The 19,867-nt window shown below is 38.9% G+C and overlaps 1 protein-coding gene across 2 annotated transcripts in view; it reads right to left on the minus strand.

Moving 5' to 3' along the window:
* The window catches only part of pacs2 (phosphofurin acidic cluster sorting protein 2), a 57,523-nt gene extending 41,140 nt beyond the window's left edge, over positions 1-16,383 (minus strand). For both annotated transcript variants that reach the window (XM_054613480.1, XM_054613479.1), the window contains exon 1: positions 15,950-16,383. In XM_054613480.1, the coding sequence (XP_054469455.1) occupies positions 15,950-16,068 (119 nt within the window). In that variant the 5' untranslated portion in view covers positions 16,069-16,383. The remainder of the gene's footprint in view (positions 1-15,949) is intronic.
* Positions 16,384-19,867: the final 3,484 nt, after the last annotated feature.

Here is a 19,867-nt window from a genome sequence, read left to right on the forward strand (position 1 = left end):
AGCATGATGTTCATTTAGTAAATTATGGTCCATTTTGAGTTAACTAGACAAAGAAGTGTATGCTTTAGGGCGGGCTTACTGTGATTGACAGGTCGCTGTTGCTACCAGAGAAGTAAAAGGCGTCTCTGTGTCACTCCTTCGCAGTCAAAATATGGTAAATTCCGTTCACCGGTTGCAAAAAGTCATGCTGCCGACAGCCATAATCCAAGATGGCATGGACAAATAGCCATATTTGAGGCTTTAAAATGGCCGTCCACAAACCAATGGTTGACGTCACGATGACTACATCAACTTTCAGGTGATTATAAACTAATGATAACATAGTTCTGAATATTATATTCCAGCTCTGCCAATAGATCCTCCTTAATGCTACACACTGTGCCTCTAAAACAACAAATTTATCTCAATAATGAGACATTATGAGACACTAAATAGATTAGAGATAAAAGATATACGGCAGCCTAGTGTGATTCAATAAAGCATGATATTAGACCCACATTAACTAGTTTAAATAACAGTAATGAGTATTTTCTCTGGAGTGAAAAACACAAAGACCAATACCAGTGTCTCTCACTATCTCTCAGTCCGTGTAAACTGGAGTGGAGGCTGCTGGCGGTGGTTTTATGGGCTTTAGTGGCTGCAGACACCAGAGCTGCTAAATTAAATCTAAAGCAGTGGAAGGTGATAAGAGTTATTGAAGGTGAACTCGAGCAAACACAGACCTTCAGCTTTGTGTTTCCAGACGTTTTGTCCTGCAGAGATTTCCTCAGACTGATCAGATGAACGCGAAAGCTTTCTGCAGACGGAGGATTCAGCGGGCTTCAAATAAAGGCTTTAATCTTAAATTTAATATACGGAGTCTGATAAAACAACCGCTATGTAATATTCACTGTTGACTGTTGTTTTAAAACATATCATCTAGACTTGTTGGCTCTGTTGATAGCAGACATTCGGCCAAACACTTTGGTCCAAAGTGAAATAAGTTAACTATTGGATGGACTGCCATGAAATTTGGTACAAATGTTTAACAGATGAATCCGGATGATGTTGAGTAACTTCTCGTTGTGCATCAACATCAGGTCAAACCTAATTTGTCAAAAACTTTCATTTTTTTCGACATCTGCAAAACTCATGACATTCCACCAGCCTGTACTTGGTGTTTTGTGCTGCAGGAATGAGTCCTTAAACCAGGAAATGAGTCAGCATTTTTTCACTTCTGGTTCCCCTTGTCTGGAAGTCAGTATGTTTTTTTGTTAGACGACTGAAATAAAGTCTGTGGGTAACACAAGCTTTAAAAATCGAAATTATTTTTTGTACAATATGGAATACGTCAACAAATATCCCACTCACAAATTTTTATAATAATAATAATACAAATAATAACCTTTACTTATATAGCACATTTCATACAGACTATGTAACTCAAAGTGCTGTACATTTAAAAAATAAATATAAACAGAAAACCTTACTTGTACATAGCATGCTTTTTGCACTTACCTTTGTAGTGCAATCAAAACACATTAAAACCTTCTTGTGTTTTACTCCTTTACTGTCTTTCACTACATTTTGTTGCACCACCCTGTTGTACCATGAAAATATATGAAGCTAAAAGGTCTAAAAGAGGCTAACAACTGGCTAAACAAGACTACTAAACCAAATCCAATGGAAAACCCCCATTGGCTTTTGGTCTATGCTAACTTCCTGGTTGGCACAGCACATCAATAACCATAATAATAACACCAAAACCCACAATCAAAAATGTATATGTAAAGAAAAAAAAAATATATATATATATACATGCACAAGACATCGCCCTGAAACCTTTTCAGTACAGGGTCCTAGATCTTACCTCACGCATCTCCTCTGTCTTCATATAAAGTCTCTCCAGATGTTATGTGTTTGCCATTTCTCACAAACACAAATCATATTTAGAGAGTCCATCTTCCACATGGAGAGATAAATGTTTTTTGCAATCACCATTCCAAACAAAACAGCCATTTTTTCATTCTTGTTGGCAAAAGATAAGGAGCTTGATGCTCCAAGTATTTGTTTTCCAACGCTTCCCAAAAGCCTCAGAAAAACAATGAAAAATGCTTTTTTCAATATGTGTGAAATTCATTGCATGACCAGAAAGACTGAACAGTGGCGTCATTTTCGGGTGCTTCAAGTCTCCAGAAAGGCAACGTTTCTATACTCTTCTGATGGACACAGCAACGCACAACCGTAACACCCATCAACATTAAATACGACTCCAGAAACTCATTGGTATTGTCCTTTTTTCCAGGGTCGAAGTGCATCAGCTCTCCAGAAAAACATACATTTTAGCACTTTCACTTTCACTTTTCACCTCAGACTGACACGACCTTGTTACTGTACCATTACTACTTCTTCCTCTGTCTGTATAATTTGTCTGGTTTAACAAAAGACACAGTCTTACTCAATTCATGCACTCAAATATCTGAAGCAGAAATCAAATATGGAGCCCAACAAAGCTTTTAGGGGCTCTGGCTACTCGTCAAAACAACACATTTGTAACTCTAAAACATTTTTAATAAAAGGGGATTATCTTGAAACCTTCTGGTTCAGTAAAGTGCAGATAGGCACTCAACAGCTTTTTCATTTTTGTGAATTGCAAAGTATGATTGAATGGTTCCTGATTAGTTTTTCGTAAAAAAAATAATCTTAAATATGTTTAGTCTGCAACTAAATAAGAATGTCGCTATAAAGCCTTGTTTTCTTTTTTTGTCGTCGTTGGCTTTTTATCTGTTTCCACATTCATTCCTTAATTTCACACACAGCTGAGCTATTCCCGAAGCGTACTGAAGACAGCAAAGTGTTCTCTTCTCACACAAATAACAAGATGTTGAATGTTGAAGAGCCATCCACAAAGAGAGAGTCTGATGGTGAAAACTCTGCACTTCTTCTTCAGTGCCAGATATCCTTGACCGAGCTATTGGAATAGGGAGGAGAGGTGAAGGGAGGAAACACTGACGTAGAGCTACATTCACTAAACCAGAAGAAGAAATCCTCTTTTATTATGTATAATGAATGCAACCCATTAAGAATGCAAGGCAGGGAGACATGAATTACGTTTCCTTCATCAGCTCACAGTACCAGTGACCTAGAAACAATTAAAAAACCACAATGGATCCTGAAATTGATTATTCTTCAGGGAGACCTGTATGTGTCTGTGGTTACAGATATATGTGTGTTTAGTAGAGAGAAGAAGAAGAGAGTTGAACGTCATGCAAGAAAGACGAGGTGCGTATTATGAGTCGGCAGAGAGGTCTGCGGTTAAACCAGCTGACGCAGAACAAAGAGACATCAAGCAGCCAGCCGTGAGCCAAGTCGTTTTTATGTTTCGGAGAGTCTCGAGCACTAAAGAACTCAAAATGATCCGTGCCCTCCGAGAGCCGCGGGGGGGCCGCAGCAGAAACTGGAATACAAATGAGAGCTTTGTATGCGGCGATCTGCAGCGGGCAGCTCCACCCATGATGCCACGCTGCTTACACACACTTTAATCAACTCTAGGCAAAAAAAACCAACAAAACATTTTGGGTTTTGGGATCTGGGTTCATATCCAGGACCTGTGAAATTATTATGAAGCAAGGAGTTCACCTGTGGTCACTTTGTTCAACATGACATATTCAAACTGTCAGATTGAAACACTGATAAATATTTGCATATTGTTCCTGAAATACCGGCTGGTTCATTCAGGCATACAGGGGCGTCGGACTAAAGTAGAGAAAGTGAATGACATGAATTAATCTTCATTACATTGTCCAACAGTATGTGGCGTTCATATGCTGCTGCAGTACAACAGCTTCCTCTTTTTAACCTGGATGCAGGAATTTTCGCCAGTTCAGCAGCAAGAGCATCAGTGAGGCCTTGACTGACTGCTCATCCCACATGTGATGGAGGTCAGAGCTCTGTGCAGGTCAACTTCTCCCACAACAAGACTTAAAAACTAAAATATGATCGTGTGCTAAAGCAATTAGATTTCCCTTTATCTGAAGCATGGGCAAGTCCTGACTTTGAAAAACATCCAGTAAAAACAGACCAAAAGTAGACAAATATTTGTGGACATCTTGTTGCTGGAAGGTATAAAGTCAATAGTGTTCTGACTTTCAAGATTCATAAAAACTTAAAACCTTGAAACCATTCAAGAACCATTTCTGTCGTATTTCAAGAAAAAGATACTTTGAAAAAGGCAGGATTTGCTGCTTAACTTTGTCAAATATAACAGGAAACTGAATTACTTTAAAGGTCGCACTTTTGATCAAACAAAACAAGACATTTGAAGATGTCACGTTGAGCTCTGTGAAGTTGTGATTGGAATTGTTTTTTGACATTTTCTGAACCAAACAATTAGAATTAGTTGCAGCCTTAAATCTACCTCCTCCATCAGGCCAAACAATGCATTTCTAAAAAGCCAGACCGCCATAAATATATACTGAAGTTGGACTAAAACAAACATCAGACAATGTAGGACACTCTGAAGTGTCCTACATAATGCTTTTCATACCAGTCGGGACTTTGTCAAAAGAAAGTATAATTGCATAACCAAAAAAAAGTTGTTGCAGCTCTTTTGTCGGAGTAATTATAGAGCAGTCTGCAAATGAACGGTGCAGTCACAACAGTGAAACCACATCTGCACGACTCTCTGTGTCGTTAGGTTTAAGAGCTCTGACAGGTTTCTGCTAAAATGGACAGCAGAGCACTCTGTCCATTTATAACAGTGTTTATTGACTGAAGTCACTGAAAGGGTCACATTTCAGCTTCCTACGACTGTTTTAATATGAAGGTCTGTTTAAGATCTTTATGAACTAAATATGAGTCGGAATTGTGTGGCTCGAGTGGATTAAGTCAGTAAAGTTCATTTTAAAGGACTTCTATATTAAATACTCACTACCTGTAGGCTCAAAAGTGGCTCTGAAACATTTGTAGCTCCTTTAAGAAGGATGGCAGCTTCAAGCCAAGAAACATTCATGTTCTTAAGAAAGATTTCTACATGAGATCTGACTGATATCAGCATGTTTACACGTTCATTTGTTATGTTAGAACACCTTTAGAAACACAAGCATTCTGGAAATTAGCATTAGGTATTAACACGCTTTTAATGTCTTTATTAGAGCTGCAATAGGGTGACCAGATGAGAATGGGTAACATTTGGGGGTGTGGCCTCCATTTCATTACATTCAGTGTAAACAAACAGTATAATAGAAGTCAAATTTCCCCGCTGCGGGACTAATAAAGGATTATCTTATCTTATCTTATCTTATCTTAATAGTAGTAGTATTCTTTCCTAAAGACTTTGGAAAACAATCACTTTATTAAGATCAGTAGGCCAATTTGATATTTAATTAGTCTACAACCATTCAAAGCTCTGTTTTAGTCTAATTATAAGGACAAACTAGATTCTATTTTGATAATCTATTAATCAAAGTAATCTTTCATGTAAAAATAGCGGGAAATGCTGTTTTCAGCCTTTTCAAATATGGAGATTTGCTGCTTTTCTCTGTTTGGGTTTATGACTGGCAAGATATTTAAAGACATTTGGACAATGAGAAAGTTGGATGGACATGTTTCCATATTTTGTGACATTTTCAGGACCAAACAATTGATGTATTCAAAAAAGAAATTGGCAGATTAATCAAAAATCAAATAATCATTCGCTCTAGTCTTAAAACACATGAAATGCTATACAAATGATCATGGACTTCTGTTAAAGATCTTCTGTGATAACACTTAAGAGAAACAAGACGTTTTTGGTCAAGCGGCCATCTGTCGTCCGCTTGGATCCAAATAGTGAAGTGACGCTTTACAGCTTTAATAGCAGAATCTGCAGAAGCCTTTTTTTTAAAGACAGTATTTCAACATCGTCCACAGCTGTTGGAGCTCTTCCACAGAGTCACATGTTACAAGGTAACCCATTGCTCCTGTCTAAGCTGTATGCAAAGCTTTTAATATCTGCTGTCTGCTAAAACAAAAATGGATTAAAGAGCCAGTGAAGCTGAATTTGACAGACAAGTCAGGTACAAAACATCCATTCTGTCTGGATTAGATTTGTATAAACAGCACTACTAGGGGTTTAAAAACCAGACCTGACTGAATGTGAGGTCTGTCTTCTGTCCTGACGAGTCACTTCTAACTATCAAAATGTCGAGTCGACGTCTGTGTTGCAGCGGATTAGCTGGACGAAGCTGCTGCAGCTTGCTCAGCATCTGGGAGGCCACAGAGGTTATGTTTACCGGCTTGTAAAGAGATGCTGATTTCTCACTGGCAGCGATAATGAATGCTCATTTCAACATCCAGGGGCAGAGATGAAAGGTTGCAGCTGTCGATGCTAACCTCAAGATTTTCTCTGTGTCCATGTGTCCAGCCAATAAATCGGGGAGGAGTCTGGTGGAAACACGGAGGAGGTCATATGTCTCAGCCACCCAGGAGAAAAGATGCCAGACGTGGCACAGCAGCTCTCCTAATTACTACAATATGCTAAACCATCTAAGCTCTCCTCCTGGCCGCAAGTTTTCCAAAAAGGAACCTGACCTACATTTCTGCTCCATGCTCTGAATTCAGAAACAGTTCTTCAAGCCTCAGTGAGGGCGAAGAAGTGAAAAAACGAGTCCCTCTTTTCACACCGACTCCTGCAAGAGGAAAGCCTGCAAACTCCAGCCGACAGGGCCTTCCTGCAATTAACCCAAAACTGTGAGAGTGAAAAGGTGTTTTCACAGGAGATTAAACAAAATGAACCGAGAGTGACAAGAGGAAGGCATTAGGTAGATGAATCATTATGAAACAGATCAAGGCATGAATGAGATATCAAATCGGTGAATCAACTACCAATGTCAGATTCACCGGATGTTATTTTGCCAAACACCTCTGCCAAAGTGCAAAGCAACACAAACACCGTTGCTACGGAAACCAGTGACTAATGTTTTGCAAGGATTTCCCTGGAAGTCAATGTTTGCACACACAAATCAACACCACACTGGCAATATGACTGCGTCCAGCCACAATTACTCAGCTCAGGAATTCACATTTCCACCGGCCGGAATAATCAATATGAGAATGAGGGAACAAATCAAGATGTCAGGAAATATATAAATAAAAAAAACAAGGCAATCTAAGTCACGATGAATAATGAGGCGAGAGAATGCCTCGAGGGCAAAATGTAAATGTAAGAAAGTTGTCAGAATTACTACGACCAATTGAGGCTGATAATTTAGCAGTTGCATCACAAGTGAGGCAGAAAATTTAATTTCAGCCGGAGACAATCAGCCAGGAAGAGCTCATGTTATTAACTTCCTGCACGTTGGTGTGACAGTGAAGAGGAAATGAAAGACTGCAGAGCACGTTCACTCCATCCATAAGTATTTAGATCTTTTACTCAAGTAAAAGTAGCATTATCACACTTCAATAATACTCTGTAACAAGCAAAAGTTCTGCATTCATATTTAACTTAAGTAAAGTATTAGGAAAAAGAAAACCTTAAGTACTAATATAGGTAACAGAGGATTCACTTTCATTTTAATATTATCAGATTATTATTACTATGACAGTGCTATTGATGTTGTGGATGGCTAATATTAATTACAATACGTTATATATATGTCACTATTTGGTAGTCCAATCTTTTATTTACACATCTTATAAACTCATTATAGGTTTTCTGTGTAAAGTATTAATCTCAAAAGTTGTCAGATAAATGAAGTGCAGTAAAAGAACAGTATTTTCATGTGTTATGTAGAGAAGTTTAAATGGAAAAGTGAGTTGCTGGACTACAAGCACATCTCGGAACATTTTATTCAGAGACGGGTGATTCAAAGAGGGACGAGGCAGCCAGCACACACCGCTCTAGAAATGTCACATTTCCTTTTCACAACACTAAACCCTCAGCTGCCTCCAAATATAATCTCATCTGCATCTGGCACAAAGTTTTTGACAAATCTCTCTCTCTCTCTTTCTTCTTTTTTTTCTGCCTGTTAACCTCATCTAGATGCTTTACTCTCAAGAAGAGCCACAGCTTCACACAAGGACGTTCATCAGAAATGGACTCTATCTAACAATAGAAGAGATGGGGCTCAAACAGGGTGGTGGACATTTTCTGTTACATTACACATTTTTTGGCAATTATGTGAGCGGTCATATTGTAATGAAAGAAATGAGCAGTACAGCTGTTTTAAATTGAACGCAAATAGGACGTTAAAGTTAATTCTTGACCTTTTGAACAGTAATTCAAGCTTTTTTTTCTGTTGAGGCATGACAAACAGAACAAACCCATTCACAAAACTTGAAAAGTGCAACCAGGAGAGAGTAGATCTCCTCCAGTTGTGTCTCCTTCTCCCCTCCGGAAGAGATAAGAGTTTAATCTCCCCCAAATGTTCCTCAGATAACAAAATTAGTTATCTATTAATCTTGTATCGTGCCTTACTGTAGTGAATCATATCATATCATATCATATCATATCAGGTATGGAATTAATCTGCAGATGCACCGGTACAAAATTACACCAAAGTTTTCTATAGATGTGGCTTGCAATAGACACAGTATGCCAGAAATGCCCTTTTGCTACTGAAATCCCCTGCTGCCTCTACCAGCTGGTTAAAAGGAGTGAGGAGTCAGCATGAACGACGGTGTAAAACAGTCAAATGTGATGTCTGTCAAAAAATGTAACCCACCACTACCACGAGAAGTCGTTGAGCATGCAGTCATAAATGTGAACCAAAAATATTAAACTGATGGGTCCAGTAGTATGTGAGGTTAACTGTGGACAGACAGATAGATACACAAGAACACATGATCCCCGCCCAGATGATGAAAACAGTGAGATATGTTTGATAGCTCGGGAAAAAAGCTTGTAAGAAAAGTTTGTTTTTTCAACTTTTATTAAACAAGCTGAAGTTGTTTTAGGTCCACAATTAAGCATTATTTTCATCATTAATTCAAGACTGAATCAATAAATGTTTTACTCTTTAAAACAAACAAAAAATTGCCATAGTGACATCTTCAAATTGCCTGTTGACCAAAAAGACCCAAATTATTAAATCACAATAACTTAAATCAGAGAAATTAACAAATCCTCACAATTGAGAAGCTGGAACCAGTGAATATTTGACATTTTTGCTCGATAAATTACTTTAAACTGTTGTTTGACTACCAGGGAGCAGCGGAACAAACTGTAAACACAACACTGACATATAATCACAGTTTATACATGAAAGTATGAGCAAACAGTAAGTCGAACATTCACTCTCCTTTCAGCTCTGTTTTTGGTCTTTTGGTAAAATATCTGTCTCTTAGGATGCTAAATGCTTGAATATGTTCACTAGATGGTCACTAACTGTGTCTGTCGGCTGTAGTGGAGCCGGTAGAGCACAATTTGTAACTGGAAATATTGTAAAGATGCATAAAACCAAACACAGCTAAAAAAAAAGCTAAAATACTACGTGGAGCTGATGATTCTCTGAGACTTCATCCCGATGACAGACACATTTCAAGAACATTACAAAGCATTACACTTTACCGAGCCGTTTCTACTGATGAATGAAGCCTCAGTGTTCTGGATGCCTTGTAGTCTGCTCTCCGTCACTCTGAGGTCTATTTAAACTAAAAGACCCTCTGAAGAGGACGTTATTCCCCCGGACTGAACATTTACAGCGACTTATAAACTGGCCAAGGTTGGTTTAGCTCTGCTGCATCAGAGCTGACATTTTCCTCCAAGAAGGGAACGTAGCTGCTGAGTTGAAATAATACATTCTCTACTCCATATCTCCAGAGGCACATGCGCTTGTCCCATTTTCCAATTAGCATGAATTTAATTTGGGAAGCGTATGCTCATAAAAACGTCAGCACTGTAGATCCATGTAGAATATTTCACAGTAATACAGTTTTAGCTCCTGAGCCCGGAGGTATTAAACGCCTCCAACGCAAAAACAACCTAAAATTTTTCAGCAATTACCACAATCTTTATTCACACAAAAGAAGATGTTTTTTCTTCTTTGTAGCTGCTTCTATGCAAGTAAATACATTCTTCAACAGCTTCGGGTTAAACTTGGCTATTTACAGTAATCTGGTGTTTATGGCTATATTTTATCAGCTGCATAATATTCGTTAGACTGCTGCAGGCCTTGACTTTTGACTGCCTCCGGCCAAAAATCACAGCTCAAGTAATCCAGCTAATCTCAGTGTAAACAATCCCTGTTAGGTTTGGACAGTATTTTAGGTTTTTCTGAACACAAATAGACTCTCACACAGCAGCTTTTTTTATATTCCTAAACTCATTTTGCAGAGAGGCAGCGTATTAAAACCAGGAGCTGAACAGATAAAATCGAAGCTGGTTCTTTAAAATCAAATATTGTCTTTGGGGAAATAATAGCAGGATAAAAAAAAAGCAGGCAGCCAGGCGTGACACACAAAGCGCAGAGGCATGAGGAAAGTCAGCTGGAGGCAAAATTGATCGGCCATACAGAGTCAAAAAGCATCTCAAATGTGTGTGTGTGTGTGTGTGTGTGTGTGTGTGTGTGTGTGTGTGTGTGTGTGTGTGTGTGTGTGTGTGTGTGTGTGTGATTGCTACTGCCCTTTCTCGTCCTGCCCCGTCTGTCCTCCAGGACGCGCTGCATCAGCAAGATGGAGGATATCTGGATATCTTACATAAGGCCCTGTGACTTAACATTCAGAGAACACGGCAGAGATTCACTCGACAAAGACGGAAAACAAGTGTGAACGTTGTTGATGCAGTGGTCCAACACTTTGTAAAGCCCTCGGAGGCAAATTTGTGACAAAACAGATAAAATTGAATAGAAATATCTCAACTACTGCCATTGATGATAAGATGAACGGAGAAGACAGAAACATGGACAATTCTTAGTCCGGTCAACACCGTGGCAGCAACATATCAATCACAACATACCCACAACTTAAAGCATACTCTACTATGTTGTCTATTTTAACTCTAAATTGGACAATAATTTACTAAATGAACATCCTGCTGTATTGAAGAGGACTTGAAACTAGAGATTGAGACCATAAAGTCATGTCTACAATGTTTACTGAGGGAATAAATCAAGTGAGAAGAAGCGTCATTTTCTCATAGACTTCCGTACAATCAAACTTATTTTATGCAACTAAAGGAGTCGCCATCTGATTGCCATTAGAAAGAATGTAAGTTTAAAGCTCTTCAGCATTGGCTGCACTTTTCAGACCTGGTGGTTTCCGCCTGACGCTTATCTACGACAATATGGTAAAACGTTGAGCTACTAAGCACAGGCTCACAGAGCTCTTGGTCTTGTTTAAACTCCCAAACATTGTTACAGAACAGCCACTGAGTGCAGGACAACAAGAACAACAAGGAGAACATACAACAATGAGAGGCTTTAACTGCCTCTCATTCATCCTACTCTAAATTCCCACAGTGTGAGCATCCCAGGCAGCCGGGAGGACAAAAGAGTGAGTGTCTCTCACTGCAGCTCAAAGCGACATCTCAGCACTCTCGCCACCAACAGGCCCAAATATGACGGCCTACTGGGTCCAGCTGCCACTCGAGGGCCTCCGGTTCAATCCCGCCTCTGTCTCGCAGATTGGCCCCTCATCTCTCGCGCTCTCCACTTAGCCTCATACACCTGTGGGCTGATGTGCAGAAATGCGACCGATGCCCACTTCAGAAATACCAAGACGAAACACAGCTCCTTGCCCTTGGCTTTTCAGAGCAGAGAGAAAGGATTAGGTGTTCACATGATTGATTCTGAACACAGGTTAGAGGGCTGAAGTGGCTCTTAGATGACAAGACCATCTTTAGAAATAAGTGTGCAATTATTGAAATGCATTCAGGAGCCCTGAGCAATGAAAAGCCACACTTGGTTGCTCATTTAAATGCCTCTCACGACGGCGTGATGGAACGTAAGAGCACATTTCACATTCACACACTCTGGAGGTCAGACACACACTCAGTCCTGCTGCTGAGGAGTTTAATAAGGACAACCCTCCGTGTCGCCTCCATGTACTTCATATCCTGACTCTACATTATGAGCCACATCCTCATAAACTCTCCAATAAAAAGTGCACATGACAACATTTGCATCCTAGCGGCCAGTTCTCAAATCCGACATCTGGATTTCCAGACCGCAGGTAATTATCCTTCAACCACCCTCTGAGAGAGGTGATTTTAAAGCCCCTCCCTTACTTGTGATAGGTGATTATTAGGCATCTCGGCGTGGAGCAGCACGTGTCCTGAAGTGACTCTGGGAAACGTGAGATCAGTGCCGAGGCAGCACTTTCTATAAGCCTCCCGGCCTAATAGCCTCGGGCTTCAGAGACCTCCGAGCCACAGCGAGCAGGATTGATGGAGGAGCGAGGAAATTACAGGATACATTTATTAAAATCACCAGAGGAACACAGTTTAGCGGTTCCAAAGAAAAGAAAAATGCTACTTGCTCCTTCATGACGTGAGGTAGTTTGCTTAAATGTTTAACCCAAGCGAGGTAATGCAAACCAGAAAGCCATTAAGACACAGAAGGTTTATCCTCATGTATACAACGCGGTTCACATCTAAAATCTCATTTTGGCAACAAAACCAGGTCTTGATGTGGATCACCACAAAGATGGAGGCTTGTTACGAAAAACTACACTTTCCCCCTTGAATATATCGTCTCATGTCTTCACATCTTATCACATCTGAGTCTTGCTTTGAATGCAGCCTGAATATACTCTTTTCATTCCTATGTTTGATCACATACTCAGCTACTGCTCCCCGACCTGACAGCTCACACAATAAGCTTATTTTTGCTTTCTTGCAGAGAGAAAAATCGAAAGCACTCTCATGTCTGTCAAGTTTAATATGAGGCTGGAGACAGGAGATGGTTAGCTTAGCTTAGCATAAAGACTGGAAACAGCTGGAAACTGCTAGCGTGGCTCTGTCTGAAGGTAAAATCCAAGCGCCTCTAAAGCTCGTAAATGTTTATCTTGTTTGTTCCATTCGTGCAGAAGTGTAAAAACGAGGGGTCACGTACGAGTATTTCTATGTGGTTGCTATCAAACTTCTCATCGAACTCTTAGAAAGAAAGCGTATTTCCAAAAATGTTGAATTTTTCTTTGAACACAGCAGCGCAGCACTTATGAAGGCTGCTATTGGCACGAGGTTGTCTGACTTAATTACACATTACTCAAAACACATTTATTTTTTATGTCTCATCACAAACTAGGGAATCAGTATATTGCTGAAAAAATGCTTTTGCTGATTATGCATTTGGCCATGTAGGACCGTGTGATTTACAACCCGATTTAAGAGTAAATTAAATGTGCGAAAACACTGATTGTGCACAATTTTCACGACCAACTTCTAAGGTTTTGCCATAATCTGCAAAAAAACACATTCTCCCATGTGTCTCCTCCCTCTAAGCTTTATTTCTGTTTTGATGAAAGATAAAATATTAAAGGGTGCCCTGTGGAGTATTTCTTGTAAACAAAGAAATACATTACATTCAGTGTTATTCACCAAAACACATTGTGTGTTTCCCTGAGGTCTGACAAACAAGTTGAATCCAATTACCTTCTGTATTATCTCTGCATATTGAAAAAAGTCTTTGTACTTTATACTGTGAACTTTTGCCAAAGCCATCATCTTTGTTCAAACACTGTACAGCTCTTTTGATAATAAAAAAATATATATAGCACATTTTTTTATTTGATTCTTATTAGATTTAATGTTGTGCACCAAAATAACAAGGCAAACTCCTTGAGTGTGAAAGCTTGGCAATAAACCTAATTCTGATTTCTCAAAAAAACATTAAGACAGCCAATTTTTAAATGTAAATCCTGTTTCTTTAACACCAATGTTTACTAGCTTGCAGTCTTCTTCTGCCAAAAATGAGCACCCACTCATGTAAACAGAGCTCCGTCGCGCTACTGGAGGTGAGAAACTCCACAGGGAACCTTTCAAAGAAGTGAGCAGCACAAATAAAAAAAAAAGAGAGTGACAGGGATCAGTTTGTTTATCCATCTTGAGATGGCTGATTTGACATCTGGTTAACAAGCAGAGTTCCTCCTGTCTGAACTGTGACAGACGGCGGTCAATAGAGAGCTGCAGTGATCTGGACTGACAGTGAGGTGACTCTGCTTTGATAAAAAAAACTAACACATTAAATAAAGTGGATCTTGAACCCACCACTGTTTTAGTCGCAGAAATCTTCTCATCTACTCTCCTGAATATCATCACAGCTTTTGCTATTCCTGGAAATGAATTAGTCTTATTTCAGATAAAAGCCATGCAATGTAAAAACCCACTGAAGGTATTAACTTAAGAGGATAGAGAGAGGGTAAGGAGAGATAGTCACCACTTTAAAATAAATAAATAAAAAGCACATAAACTCCCCCGACGCTCATATTAATTACAGCTATTTTGTCATCTTTCCTCCACAGGATGACAGCTGCTGGCCAAAGTCTGATGGCAGGTATTAGTCAAATGGAGTTTAAACCACAAGCTTTATAAAAATGTATTTCTGTCATTGGATCAAAGTATAAAATGTGCTCTTAGTTTGTCCTGAGGATGAAATTATATCCGTGATGTCTAAAAACTTTGATCACAACTCCAGAAACACTGCCAGTAAAACTTGTCTATATTCCAAGTGAGGTTTCGGTTTAAGAAGAAGTAGGTGTAGTTATATGAACATCATATGAAGCTGCAAGGCTAGTGGAAATTTAGCTTAAATCAAAAGAGTAACATCTGCACACTGTCCATTTATATTCATTTGTGGTTTGGAGTCAAAGTTTTTCATGGTGGAATTCATGTCAGATAAAAATGTTTTTAAATGGATACCAGACCCGGAGTTATGTTTTCACTTCTCCATGAGAGTCCAAGTCCAAGATCAGGTATTTCTTATTTACATAAAAAAAAGTTTTCCTGTCCACAGTAGACCTTCTTCATCAATACTCTACTTTTGCAAATATATGAGCACAAACTATAAGAGCGCAGAAAAAGTACCCAGCAAAATAAAAACATAAAAATAAATAGAAAATCTAAAATTAGGTAAATAAATAAACAGGCAAAGAAAAGAAAAAAGAAAAAACGAAAGACAGGTAAGGAGATGTTGGGAACAGACCGGAATATAGAGCTTCACAAAAAAAATTATAGATAAGATTGCCAAGTTTAATGGCACTGAAATATTAACGGCCCATGTCTCCAAAGATATGCTTCTTGATTTCAAGTCTTGCAGTGAAGGTGGTTCAGGCTGCCACCTTGTTTTAATCATAGTTGTCTAACCTGCAAGATTTTAACTTCTCATATGTCTTTTAAGGAATTCGTGAACCGATCAAAACTCATTTTTTGAAATCATTTGAGGTCATTCCAAAGTCAAAGGCTACTAAGTTTGGGATTGTTTTGTCAAACTGATGCCACATTCATCTAATAACACAAATCAGGCCTGAGCAGTAGATCAGAGTCTGCCAGTGTGAACACGGCCTCTGAGTCTCTGGGTCACAGGAGACAAATGGTCTCCATGGTGCAGCCTGCTGGCACAACCATCCGGCATAAAGCTGGTTCTCTATCTGATAGCAGACTGGATGATTATGAGCATGCAGAGCTTACAATCAAACACACACACACACACACACACACACACACACACACACACACACACACACACACACACACACACATGTATCTGCAGAGTAAACACCATTATAGTGTGATCTAAAGCTGCACTGCTGGAGTTGTTTTACACTTTAAACACATTTATATATATATATTAAAAAAAGCCAATGCAGATGTGTTGGGTGAGCCCGCTGCAGGGCCTCTCCCTGCATGGACTCCCTCCTGGCATGATGATATCATCCAGCAAGCTGGTGGTGCAGCTGTAGCCTGAGCAATCTGATAAGTGACAGCCTGCATGGCGCATTGGAGACACATAAAGTTGAAGAGGACAGTGCAGGTTCCGTGCGTAATGCGGCGCCTCACCTTGGGATGCAGTTCGGGGAGGATCCGTCTATCTCCCATGTAGCGAACAGGTTCATGGGCACCGGTCTGTTGAGAGCCCCGCTCCCGGGGAAGCTCAACCGGCCGCTTCTCTCCGCCATGGTCCGGGGCTGCGGCTGGGACTGTCCGACACCGAGCTGGGGTGGTGGTTGTTGGGTGTTTTTTTGGGGGGGTTAAACCGCAGACCGGTGCGGGTCTTCTGTGCGCGCAAGGATGCGTCTCTGGGTGTGTGCGCGTGTATCCGTTCACTAGAGCCGTGACATGCTCACGTTAGTGCAATGTGAAGCTCATTGTTTTCTCCGTCCTCGCTTGGTCGGTGTGGTCCTTGTGCACCGCGGAGGAACTGCAGAGGAGCGACCGGAGCGACCGCTGAGCTTGTTGTGCCAACCACGCTGCTCCGAGTGTATGAGGCGCGATTAGTGCCACACAGGAGAGGAGAGGAGGGGAGGCAGGGGAGAGCCACTAACATACTGTGATCTGGTGTTTCTCAGTGGTTTCCAATCTTCATGTGACTAATAACGTCATTCTTAATTATTACATTACATTATTACATTACAGTCATTTAGCAGACGCTTTTATCCAAAGCCACTTACAATAACACACACAGTACCAGTACCAAATGTTTGGACACACCTTCTCATTCAATGGTTTTTTTAACAGTAGCCTATACTAGAGGACATTTTCTGAATACTTTCAATACTTTTACTTCATTTTCCTGATTTCAATGCAGTACTTTTACTTATAATAGGTATAGGATAGTGTGTATTTTACTGTACTGTAACCATGTTATTAGTACTTTTAATTAAGGATCTAAATACTTCTTCCAGACCATAGTTTTTTATTTTTTGAACCTAGACATTTGCATGATGGTGTAACTACATAGTATGAGTCCAATGAAAGCATATGCATGTGTTTGCACAAATGAAATCCATTGGAGTCCTGGCTGGTGATGAGTGACAGACAGGGGGAGAGAGAGAGATCCTGCAGCAGATGCATCCATAATGAAAATAATAATTAGTTGCAGCCCTATACAAAGTTTTAAAACAGAAAAAACATGCTTTTACATGAATGCATGAGTAATAATATTATGATATGATACAAAAAAACAGTAGCCTATACCAGAGGACATTTTCTGAATACTTTCAATACTTTTACTTCATTTTCCTGATAGTTACTTTTTCAATGCAGTACTTTTACTTATAATAGGTATAGGATAGTGTGTATTTTACTGTACTGTAACCATGTTATTAGTACTTTTAATTAAGGATCTAAATACTTATTGCAGCACTGCCAGTTTTTTTCCCAGACCATAGGTACGTTTTTTTTCTACATTGTAGATTAATATTGAAGACATCCAAACTATGAAGGAACACATATGTAATTATGTGGTAAACAAACAAATGCTCAACAAACCAGAATATGTTTTATATTTTAGATTCTTCAAAGTAGTTGAATGAGAAGGTGTGTCCAAACTTTTGACTGGTACTGTAAGTATTCAAGAGAACTACTAGTCACCAGAAGTCATAAGTGCATCTCCTTTCTTAAACAAGCATCTTAGAGCATAAACCAGAGCAAAAGTACAGAAACAAACTAATACGAATACAATAAGTGCAACAAACTAATACCAATACAATAAGTGCAACAAAAGTAATACAGAATACAAATTAATACGAATACAATAAGTGCAACAAATACAATAAGTGCTAAGAGGAAGGCTCAGGGTAGTACTTCTTGATTCATAATTAGTAATAGCCTCCTGTTATTTGTTTGCTACTTTAACACTATGGTAGAAGTAGGAGCCTACTCAGATATTTTACTTAAGCAAGAGTAGTAATACCACGGTGTGTAAATACTCCGCCCTGCATTCAGAACTTTGATAATAGTGATAATAATGATAATAATATATTTTATCTGTACAGCGCTTTAAAAGTTACTCAAAGGCACTTTACATGTCGAAGACAGAAAGGATAAAAGAATAACAATGTACTTTTACAAAAAAGTAAAAGCACACAAGTATAAGCATTAAAAGGTACTCAAAGTACCAAAGCTGAAAGTAAATTATGCAGAATGGCCCGTATTATATATGCTGCTGGTAAAGGTGGGGCTAATTTGAAATACTTAATAATAAATTGGTCATATTTGTTATTAATGATATGACTCTGTAACGCAACTAAAGCTGTCAAAATAGATGTAATGGATTAAAAACTACCCATATTATCCTAAAAAAAATGTATTGGAGTGGAAGTATTAAGAATATATTAAATTTACATATTAAATATTCAACTTGAGTGAAAAAAAATCAGGCAACACTGGTGCGAATGTGTCATAATAACATCCTGTATTAATGATATTTTCTCATTATAATAAGAAACTGGGAGGATTTCTTTCTTAAGGCGGCACTCATTTCCTCTCAGTCTTCTTCAGCTGGCTCTTCTTGCTCGGGCACTAACCACCCCTCATATATTCCCCTGAAGGAAAAACGTCATTGACGGTCTCTCCAAACTGCATTTTGCCCATTTTGCAGGTGCAGGTCTGGGCGGATCCATGGACTCAAGCTGTGTCGCCAGATCGATCCCCAACATTTTTCACGGCACATTACTCTGCAAAATATCCCCCTCCTTTATCTGTCTCAGTGCTGCATGAAGAAGATTAAATCCTTTACTTATTGTGCAATTTGGTGTACATTTCTAATAACATACTTTTACAGACTATACTGTAACAATTATCAGATTATGAATGAGTAAATTCATATTTATAACAATAATGGATACTCATTTATTATGCATACACAGCCATGTATTCTCTGGTTGGAGGACAAGCAGGTACTGCCACCATGTGGAGATCAGTGTAGTTGAAGTTTAAGGCACTAAATGAGCCTTTTTCACATAACTATACCTGTTGTGTTTTGCAACATGTTTAACTCTGACTTTAAGGAGGGGGACCCATTCACCATCAAGGTATTCAGGCGCTGCATGGCATGGACTTGGTCACTTTAAGGATTAATATGAGCTGATGGATAAGCTGTGATCATATTAATCCATAGATAGCTTGTCTATAAGTAGCTTGTTGTACCCATAGCAACTCCTCTATCATACAACTTGTAGAAGTCTCCTTGGAAACTCGTGTATTTCTTAAGGTCACATAAAAAGACTTAAAACCGTGACGTCTCAGGTTAACTTGGATTAATTCATGTTCACTATACCGTCCAAATACAAGAATAAAGAGAACTACAACCAAGAAAACGTACTTAAAGTATTAAAAGTAAAAGGTAATAAATGCAGAATGTGACTTTAAGGAACATAATAGTATAGTATAATACATTTACTGTCAGTCCGCTTATCAATCGACTACTTATTTCAGCTCTACTTGTAATTATTAAGTTTAATTTATAACAAAGCAACATTTTTCATAAACTCTAGTAGTAGTGTGGAGTAGAAGCATAGTGGAGAATATAGTATAGAGTAGAATGAGAAGACTCAAGTACCCGTAATTTGTACAAATGATAAAGTGCTCCATGAGGTACAACAGCACCAAGCTCTCACCTGTCACTTACTCTATGAATCCACCAGTGCAGAGTATTAAAATGAACACATTATGGGTATTAATTCAGTGTTTTTCTTATCCTGCATTGATCGTTTTATTCTGAACCACTAGTTTAGTTCAGCTTTGATCCATAGTTGACAGATATATCAAACAATTTTGTAAATAAGTTTGAAATCTGTGCACTGGGATGCATTTGTAGTTGCTCTTTTAATCAGTTTGCAACTTCATCTGTCAATATCAACCGATTCATTATTTTATCTTTTGAAAAGAATAAAGTTAATTAGTCTGAAAACTAAAGTAAAATTCAATCTTTATAGATATATGTAACATTTTTTCACACCTACTTATACGTATTAT

Source organism: Anoplopoma fimbria, chromosome 15 (assembly GCF_027596085.1).
Source record: "Anoplopoma fimbria isolate UVic2021 breed Golden Eagle Sablefish chromosome 15, Afim_UVic_2022, whole genome shotgun sequence".
Lineage (NCBI taxonomy): Eukaryota > Metazoa > Chordata > Actinopteri > Perciformes > Anoplopomatidae > Anoplopoma > Anoplopoma fimbria.